At 40.1% G+C, this 10,733-nt stretch overlaps 1 protein-coding gene across 1 annotated transcript; it reads left to right on the top strand.

The window, feature by feature from the left end:
* Positions 1-2,895: 2,895 nt before the first annotated feature.
* On the top strand, positions 2,896-10,043 carry LOC311034525 (uncharacterized protein; the record flags this gene model as incomplete). Its single annotated transcript, XM_084042404.1, has 3 exons — positions 2,896-3,630; positions 3,787-5,448; positions 10,005-10,043. The coding sequence occupies exons 1-3, from the start codon at positions 2,950-2,952 to the stop codon at positions 10,041-10,043; spliced, it is 2,382 nt and encodes a 793-aa protein (XP_083898530.1). The 5' UTR covers positions 2,896-2,949.
* Between the last annotated feature and the right edge of the window lie 690 nt (positions 10,044-10,733).

The following is a 10,733-nucleotide window of genomic DNA, read 5'->3' as shown; positions in this document are numbered from 1 at the left end:
ACGCATCCTCCTCGCCTCCTGTAATGCACCGGGAAGTTACCACTCCACTGGCACTCCCTGTGTCTGTCCAGGTTTGTTTTTTCCTTCTTAAGGACATTTCAAAAGGGGAGCGGCCGACGCGACTATGTAATTTATTTTCTATGAGAGGCGGGCGATTATCTGGGACACGTGGATAAGTTGGGGGGCGGTGAGGCCGGCGGGCGCGGTCCCGTGAAATTCTCGCGCTTGTGCACGGCAAAAGCTGGATTGCGGTCAGCCTTTGTGTTCCCCACACCACACAGGAGGACAAAAAACGCCCGCGTCCACCGCTCCCCTTCTGTCGCGACCTTTAGAGTTGACCGACGTATTGTGTTTTACAGCAAGCAATAACGAAATAATGATAACGTGTATTTCAAAAACTGGTGTTTGGTCTCCATTAAAAGTGTCCATGTATTAATATTTTTACAACATTTCAGAAAGCTGAAGTCAGACCTGTTTCTGGAACGCGTAGAGGCTCAGAGATTACAGTCATGTGGTCTCCTACAAAAGTAAAGGTTTGTCTTGATAAAATGAAGTGGCACATGAATTCTCTGCCATGTTTTCCAAAATCACATGCGGTTTTCTGTGTTTGGGGACCTCTCATGTTATGGGCATGGTAAGCAACCCTTTATTACATTTGTGCCACCATAGAGGCACATTGAGTAACAACTTGTACTATTAAATATGTATAGATGGTTAGAATTGTTATTGTTTGTGTAATATGTATTTTTCTTTTACCTATTAGGGCGCTGCTAGGGATCTTTTAACGAAAAAACCTACTGCATCAGCAGCCCCGCCTGCTCTAGGGCAACAGGACACGACAGTCCCACACTCTGCTCAGGTTTGTCTTTTTCCTGTGTAGAGATGGCCTCTGTATGGTGTTAAATAGCAAGAAAAATAAACTACTAATAAGATGAACTTATTAAAAAAGAAATGATGTGAAACTCTTATTTGTATCTTTGTGGTTCTATTTCATACGTAATTTCAGAAAGCTGTTGGCAGACCAGTTTCTGGAGAGCAGAAAAGGTCTGAGGTTGCATTCTTGTGGTGTCCTACAAAGGTAAAGGTTTGTCTTGATAAATTGCAGTGGCACATGAATTCCCCGCCACTTTTTCCAAAATCACATGACGTTCTCTGTGTTTTGGGCATCTTTCATGTTATGGGCATGGTAAGCAACCATTTATTACATTTGCGCCACATTGAGGCGTATTGAATAACATTTTTTACTGTATTTGTATTTGGAGAGAATTTGTATTGTATGTGTAATATGTTTCTGTTATATTAGGGTGCTGCTATGGGCCTTACAAAGGCATCTACAGCATCAGCCCCACCGCCAGATGTCACAGAGTCTGATGAGGTTTGTATTTAACCTAAATGTTACATAGTGTTAGTAATCCCAGGGGGGTTGTGTTTTGCAGACAAACTGGGTGGCTATGAGGTTTTCTGATTTTGTACACTATGTTTTTGGGCCCTTAGGGCGCTGCTAGGGGCTTTTTTTAGCAAAGACACCTACTGAATCCTCCTCCTCATCTGCTGTAAAGTCACAAGACACAACTGATACTACCACTCCACTAACAGCACCAGACTAACGCGATGTAAAGCCACTGTACTTGATGTGTTAAGTTTCTAAATGTTAATCTACTGGTCTATGTAATACACAGATGGCGATAGTATCTGATGACATTTCTTCTGCTGCACCTCCCACTGCAACCATTGAAATTGGTCTGGAAAACCTAAGAATAGTTCAAGAGAAAAACAGTGTAAGTGAAAAAGTATTCAATACATATAAATGTTATGTCTTGAATAGCGTTATTAGTCCATCATGAGTCAGGGCGATTGTTATAAACTGGGTGTATATATTGATTTTGATTTGGCCTACTACTATACGTTGTTGTTTCATTAGGATGATGCTAGGGGCCTAGAAACACCTACTGCATCAACCCCACTGCTTGCTGTAACAACAACAGAAGCTACCACTCCACTTACATCCTCAGAGTCTGTCCAGGTTTGAATGTTTCTTAAATGTAACAACTGATGTAATGTCACTATATTATATTTACGTGTTAATTGACTTTACTCATTACTCAAAAGTAAAATTACACAAAATATTCCCAGACACCTCCCCCCAATGTGATAACTGCAAATCAGCAGATGCAACTGTACTGCAGTTATGCCCTGTGACCTACAGAATTTCTGGATAGAGATATTCAGACTATTTTCCAATATACTAGAGGTAGACATAGATCCAGACCCAGTGTTAGTCATCCTGGGGGTATCAGAAGGGATGAAGAAATTACAACTACCTCAACAGCGCCTTCTTTCATACGGCCTTATTGCCGCAAAAACATTGATACTCTTATTTTGGAAGAAGAAAGAGACCCCCACAATCAAACTCTGGCTCAACGAGATGACAGAGTCCTTACATTTAGAAAGAATCAGATATATACTCAAAGATAAACTGAAAGATTTTGAAAAGATTTGGAAGCCTTTAGTCTCCTTTCTTAAAGGTTGAAAGGCTAATCCTTGTGGATGACCCGTGTCGCACGTAATCTGGGGCAGCACTTCTGGGGAGGGGGAAGGGAGGCGGGAGGGTCCCTTTGATTTTTGCTTAAGTTTGAGTGTTTTTTTTTTCATGTTACCTGTCTGTTTTGTGTTTATGTCTGTTTTTGTTTAAAAAAAGGAAGCTATCCATGTATGTACAGAAATGTATAACCATAACCTGTGCTTCACAATAAAAAATATTTCAAATAATTGACTATACTGTTTAATACACAGATATCTCCAAACATTTCTCCTGTGGCACCTCAGTCCTCACCTAGTGTAATGCGACGATATCGGAGAATTCGGAAAGTTGTTCATAAGATGGGGCCACTTCAAAAGATAGCACACCATGTGTCACTAGGACAGTACAAAAACCTGCCAAATGACATCATGGCAGTACCTGCACTTCGTGACATGGTCATTACAGAGGTGATGAAGCACTTAAAAAAAGAGTGTGTGGCGGTCACACGTCCTTCATTTGGCTCCATCTTAAGGGAAACTTCTCTTCAGTCCCTGAAGAACTTCCGTTCAGAGCACTTAGTAGAGGAATGGAGGACTAGCGCACCTACCTTACTCAAGTTCCTGGAATGCGCTACTTCCATATCATTGAAAGAGCCCACACCAAATGACACCACTGAGGGTAAAACGAAAAAACGAGTTGCAACAATGGCTGGTGCAATGATGCTGCATGCTCGTTCACGGCGTATGTGTGCACCTATGTTCCGCAACTCACTCATTTTGCGACATGCAGGAGCCACCAAGCGTTGCTTTCTGCGGTTTCGGACACAAGGGGTGTGTGTCTCATACCTACAGACCATGCAGAAGCTCAAAGAGATGGGTGAAACCTACGATAAAGAACTCCTGGAATGGAAAAGGGCATGCGAGAGAAACAATGAGGAACAGGATGGCATTGATGAGAGGCAGATGGATGTCGATGGAGGGAATGATCTTGTCGATTCAGAACATCCAGAAGACGATGAGACAGAGGACAGACCCACCAGTACCTCAGCAGCAGAGCCTGAGAGTCCAACACCTTTGCCAGGGCTCACCACATCAACTGCTGATATACAGGTATGGCCTTGATTTTACATTAATATTGTCATTGCGTGACAAATTAGGGAGACGTCTTTAAATGGGAACCATGTTAAAGCAGCATAAAACAATATTGAAGTTTTCCCAAAAATGTGTGAAAATAAGTTATTCACTGTTATGCTCTTTCATCTTCAGGCCCCTACACCACCAACAACATTGCCGTTTCAAATCACCATGGACAACCTGGATCGTTCGGTCAGACCCCACACATTAACAATGGCACATCAAAGACTTGACTACCACTGGCTACTAATGTTAGGAAACCGGGAGAGAGTCAGCGCAGCTCATCTTCCGGACACTGAACGATCAGTCCTTGATGTCCCTTGGGAGGGAATAATTCCCAATGATCTGGACAACGAGCACCTCCAATCGGAATTTCAGGCATTAGTTGGTCGAGTGGTGGTCAGTCTTTTTCCCACCTTTGCTAAGTTTAAGGAGAACGTCAATTGGCATTTGCCACATCAGTATTCTGAAACAATGTCCCAGAAAACAAAAATAATACCGCTGGGTTTGCTTGATGTTGATGAAAAAAAGCCAGAAGACATGATAAAAACAATTGATTACATCAATGACAGATACGTGCCCTATGTACAAGCTGAAATGTACGGAGAAACCATATTGAAACCTATCAGAGTGACACTTTCAGGAGATCAACTGACAAAGCAAAATTCAGACAAAGCCATACGTTCCATCATCAACAGCAATACAACAAAAGAAAGACATGGAGGAATCATAACTAAAGTGGCTGACTTCCACTGCAGTATGAATTTTAATGATGTCATCTACAAGCAGTTCTACAATACATCTTCGGCCCTTGACATTGGCACATTGTACCAGCTTCGGAACAAAATACACAGGAAAGACGTAAATAAGTCAGCACTCGGAGAGCACTACAGGGCAAATGATACTTTAATTCACGATGTGACGGATGCTTTAATAATGACAGCTACACTGGATCACTTTGGCATGGAGACAAAACAGGACTTTCCAAAACAAAACTGTCCACCTAGTGATTTCCTGTCAATGGTTGATCAAAAGCGATGGTTTGATCTTCAAATATCAAACATAGTATCAAAGTACATATTGAATGAGAGTATCACTGTAAACCTGGAGAGCAAAGACAACACTGAGCCTGAGGACATGTTCAAGTGCCGCTTTGATGACTGCAGCCATGCAGCATTCAGAAACTCAGAACAGCTGACACAACACGAGGCAAATGTCCATCATTTTACTTGCACAGACCATGGCAAACAAGCGGCAACAATGCCACAGGGGTCTGCTTCAAAGACAGATGGTGTGCAGAATTATCACTCTGCATTCCTGAAGGTGGCTTTGCTGGAACGTGACTTCCAGGACGCTATCAAGGAGGGCGATGGTGAGAGGATATGTCGCCTGTGGAAGTTTAAGATGCTGTACTTCAAGCAGGAAGGCCGGCATCGTTACAGCCTTGAAGCACTGAGACTTCAGTTCGACCTCCAAGGCCTCCTCAGCCCCAGTGAAGCCCACCGGATCAAGTGGAACCGCACAGTAAACCCGAGTGGACAGGCCGGCAATAACATGTCCATGGACCTCAACTGTGAACATTATGTGCTCTACACCAAAAAATGCATTGAACGCATTGGGGCAAATGTCCAGTTTCCCATAGCACAGGCCATGAGCAAAACACTTGGCGAAATGAAAGATTTTGTTGAATGTTTTGACCAAGGCTGTGAGATGAGACCTGACTCGGGGAAACACACTGCTGCAAGCAAGGAAGCAGACATCACTGCCATGGCTGATGTACTTCACCGAGAGAAGGTATTTGTTTTTACGCCAGGGAGGTCCTACAGTTGCTTTAAAAATCAGAAGGCAAACCCAATCCGTGACTTGAAACAGTCATACCTCAAAAAATGGATCAATGAAAAAAGAATAATGGCCCATAAAGCAACGCTAGTGGAGTTTATTGATCAGTTCCTCTCTGCTGTCTATTAAAAAAACGGTTGGCCATTCCCTCCCTCCCTGTCAACTATTCGAGAGAGAAAGTTTCTGAACATTTCAGGCCAAGGACTCCCTTAGCTGAGAGAGATATGAAGCAGGGACCCCTACTACATATTGTATAAAGTTGTCTTGCAGTTTAAACTTTTTCATAGATGTAATAGATAGCTTCATAGACTTGTTTGACAGCACTATCATGTTTGATTCATGTTAATGTTTATTTTCAGACATTAAACCAATAACCACTTTAACCGTCAATACTTTGTAAACTTGACCTTTCACTCTGTACTTGGTGTGCTGTTTTTGACCTTCTACACCAAACCTCTTTGCCAGAAATAGCCGATGTACATGATCCATTCATAGGCATTAAGAGAAATAGTCATGCCTATTGATCTGTGATAGATTGTGCATTTATGCTCATAATTACATTATTCAGACCAAGTGAAGATTTAACCAAATGTATATTGTCCATTTTTTAATGAATAGATTATTTACCTGTCCTATGCTACTTCCTGCTTGCTGCTAAAACACATGACTTTGTCCATGTGAATCAATAAAAGCTTTATCTCAAATTCATTTGATCTACATGCTGGATATTTTGAATGCATCTTCAGCCCAATTGATTTTATTGTCCAATACATAAGTGTCCCTCAATTTATTTTTATTTTTTTTGTGTAGGTATAAAAATGTGTATGAGTGTAAATAAGTGGGTACAAATAAGTCCTCAAATGTATATAAAATTGTCTTGCAGATTAAACTTTTTCATAGATGTAATAGATAGCTTCATAGACTTGTTTGACAGCACTATCATGTTTGATTCATGTTAATGTTTATTTTCAGACATTTAACCAATAACCACTTTAACCGTCAATACTTTGTAAACTTGACCTTTCACTCTGTACTTGGTGTGCGTTTTTTGACCTTCTACACCAAACCTCTTTGCCAGAAATAGCCGATGTACATGATCCATTCATAGGCATTAAGAGAAATAGTCATGCCTATTGATCTGTGATAGATTGTGCATTTATGCTCATAATTACATTATTCAGACCAAGTGAAGATTTAACCAAATGTATATTGTCCATTTTTCAATGAATAGATTATTTACCTGTCCTATGCTACTTCCTGCTTGCTGCTAAAACACATGACTTTGTCCATGTGAATCAATAAAAGCTTTATCTCAAATTCATTTGATCGACATGCTGGATATTTTGAATGCATCTTCAGCCCAATTGATTTTATTGTCCAATACATAAGTGTCCCTCAATTTAAATTTAAATGTTTTGTGTAGGTATAAAAATGTGTATGAGTGTAAATAAGTGGGTAAAAATAAGTCCTCAAATGTATATAAAATTGTCTTGCAGATTAAACTTTTTCATAGATGTAATAGATAGCTTCATAGACTTGTTTGACAGCACTATCATGTTTGATTCATGTTAATGTTTATTTTCAGACATTAAACCAATAACCACTTTAACCGTCAATACTTTGTAAACTTGACCTTTCACTCTGTACTTTGTGTGCTGTTTTTTACCTTCTACACCAAACCTCTTTGCCAGAAATAGCCGATGTACATGATCCATTCATAGGCATTAAGAGAAATAGTCATGCCTATTGATCTGTGATAGATTGTGCATTTATGCTCATAATTACATTATTCAGACCAAGTGAAGATTTAACCTAATGTATATTGTCCATTTTTTAATGAATAGATTATTTACCTGTCCTATGCTACTTCCTGCTTGCTGCTAAAACACATGACTTTGTCCATGTGAATCAATAAAAGCTTTATCTCAAATTCATTTGATCGACATGCTGGATATTTTGAATGCATCTTCAGCCCAATTGATTTTATTGTCCAATACATAAGTGTCCCTTAATTTAAATAATTTAAATTTAAATTTTTTGTCTAATAAATGCAATTGTGTAATAAATGTGTATGAGAATAAATAAGTGGGTAAAAATAAGCCCTCAAATGTGATTGATATAACAGGGGAAAGCATTTAGATGTTTGTGAACCAAGCATTTTATTAAAGTAGATTAACAGGGTTTCACATTTAACACAATAAAACACTTTCAATGACTTATGGCGTTATAAGGTAGAAAATAAAAGTGAAACTCCATTGTTTATACTGTACATCTGGGAATTCGGCTTGACAACTTTTCCTTTGTCTTCTGCAGTTGTTAAGCTTGAAGTACTTTCAATCATTTATTGAATACACCTCACATTACAAAAAAAAAAAAAAAGCTGTGGTCTTCATTTTAAAAAAATGGAACAATGGGGGGAATTAAAACAATACCACTGCCATTATTAGGGGACTGTACTGTTCAATGTATGACAATCATTCCAGCTCTATGTCATTAAAGACATCACAGACAACTTGTAAAATGTGCTCTGCCTGTGCCAAGGTGCTCACTTGAGTGTTGTTAAAGATGTCCTCCAATGAGAACAAAGTACAGCTGTTATCAACCACCTCTTTGAATAACTCCTGTTGACTGGAGTCAGGAGTTGATGTGCAGCTATACAAAGACACTGTGCTGGGAAGTGCCAGTCCTGCCATGCTTTCTACAATGTCCTGTAAATGCATTTGCAGTTCTTGTTTTTGTGCCACGCTGACACTTCTTTGTCTGCATGCCGGCGTGTCATTTGCATGTAGCTCCATCATACTCGGTCTGCCATTGCATGTTTCAGAACAATCAGAACAACTTTTGCAAGATTCACCACAAACATCACAACATGCATGCCCTGGAGAAAACGGCTTGATGTTTTCCTCATCAAAGAGATCAAGCAATTTGACACGGCGGCAAGTTTTGGTGGACACATACTTTCTCATCTGGTCAGACACCCCCACTAATTGTCTGCCATGATACAAGATAAGAGAGTGGGAGTCTGCACCATCTCTACCTGCTCTCCCTATGGCCTGCATGTAGTCCTCCATTTCCCTTGGGGGTCCATAGTGGATTACCATATGAATACCTTTTAGGTCAACCCCCATACCGAGTGCGGATGTGGCAATTACCACTCTGAGAGTGGAGGCAGCGTTTTTCAGGGAGTTACTGATATCCTGTTTTACATCTTCTGCAGTTGCAGAATGGTACATATCCACTAACCTATTGCCAGAGACATCGTTAGCACCTAGTGGATAGCAAAAACTCTTTCCCAGAGATGTTTTAAAAACATTTACATAGAGTTCTGAGCAGTCTGAAATGGTGTTGCAGTATATGAGGATTTTGTCTGCCCTTGGTCCTTTTTTTTTCAGTTCCTCACACAACCATGCAAATGTCTTTGCTGCATCAGAGGACACCTTCTTTGCGGCAAGCCTGATATTTGGACGATCTGGAGACACCTTAATCTCAATACAGTCCTGCATTCCCATGATTTTCATAAGCTCCAGCCTGGTCTTCTTTGATGCAGTTGCTGTTGCTGCAAACAATGGCACACGTTTGAGGAGCAGTGAACGGAGTTCACCCACAAGGCCACACCATTTCCTAAATGGTTTTCCACCTCTTGTTCCCTGGCCCCTGTTAAAGAAAGAAAAATGATTGTCAAACATGAATAATCACAGACCAGAATGCTTTCAGCTTAACCCACAGCAGTTGCACCCAACAAGACTTTATTTTTAGAAAAAGTAATTACTTTTTATTAGAGTATTTGCAGTGTTGTAAAGTAACTAAGTACATTTAATCAAGTACTGTACTTAAGTACAATTGTGAGGTATTTTTTACTTTACTGGAGTAGTTCCATTTTTCAGTACTTTTACTTGTACTCCACCACATCTCAGAGACAGATATTGTACTTTTAATACACTACAATTATAAAACATACATTAACCACTTAAGCCCTATTTTATCCATAGGCTATTTGAAAATAGCAGATCTACAAGCTTATGAGCTTGTAGATATGCTATTTTCAAACAATTAAGTACTTTTCATTTTGGTACTTTAAGTACATTTTGGTACTTTAAGTACATTTTGATGCCAATACTTTTGTACTTTTACTCAAGTGACATTTTGAACACAGGCATTTCACTTGTAACAGAGTATTATTATATTGTGGTATTGCTACTTTTACTTAAGTCAAATATGTGAGTTTTATTTGATAGTAGCATTTGTAATAATAGGCCAGTTATTAGGGGGGGTGGGGGTCATAAAGCATGCTAGCCTTACATTCTGTTTGTAATGTCTTATGGATTACTCACCACTGAATCACAGTATGCACTTCATCCACTGCTATGCCAAGTAAACGGTGTTGAAATAAGGGTGTTTGTAGCACATCTCTCCAATAGTCGTTTCCAACAAACAGTTCAGGCGAGCCAAATACAATGGAGAAATCTCCCTTTGCAATTCTCTCATCAATGTCCATCTGTTTGCCTGCACAGGCTGCAGAGATGCCTTTGGAGTTTAGTAGCTGGACTTGATCCTCCATTATTGAGAGAAGCGGGCATATAACTATTACAATTCCATCATTGGGCCATTTGGTAGGAAACTTGTTTCCTAGAATATTGCATACTGTTGGCCACGATTGAAATATCAGACTTTTACCGTAGGCAGTTGGTAGGCAAGCGAGAACGTCTCTTTCATCTATTAAACTTCTAATACAAAGCCGCTGTAGTGGCTTCAAATTAGTAATTTGGTGAATCCGACAAGTTTCTTCAAGTACTTCTTGGAATAGTTCGTTTGGTATATCCATATTTTATTCAAACTCGAAGCGACTGCCGAGACGCGACTAGTAGTTGTAATCGATTCAGCGTTTAAATAGATAGGGGAAACAAACAGGGGGAACCAAAACAAAGCTGCTCCGCGCAAACCGGATCGCGACAAAACCGGAAAGAGGATGCTTTTTTTTTTTTTTTTCTTCAGTAGGCGTGGTCTAGACCGGATCATATGGGCCTTCAGTAACGAATACCAGGCTTTCCTCCGAGGTGGAAAGACTGGTGATGCGAGGTTAGACCAGATCTGACTGTGGACTCCAGACTTCAGGTGAAGATGAACTCTCTCAACCTCAACTCTTCTGAACAGGAGGGAAACAAAGAACTTGGTATGTTACTGACTCTCCCTCCTTTTTCATTTCCTCATGTTCTGACATATTGTTCTGAGTTCTGACATAT

Source organism: Gymnoscopelus microlampas (genome assembly GCF_963454915.1).
Source record: "Gymnoscopelus microlampas genome assembly, chromosome: 19".
NCBI classification, from domain to species: domain Eukaryota; kingdom Metazoa; phylum Chordata; class Actinopteri; order Myctophiformes; family Myctophidae; genus Gymnoscopelus; species Gymnoscopelus microlampas.
This window is presented reverse-complemented; position numbering and strand designations above follow the sequence as displayed.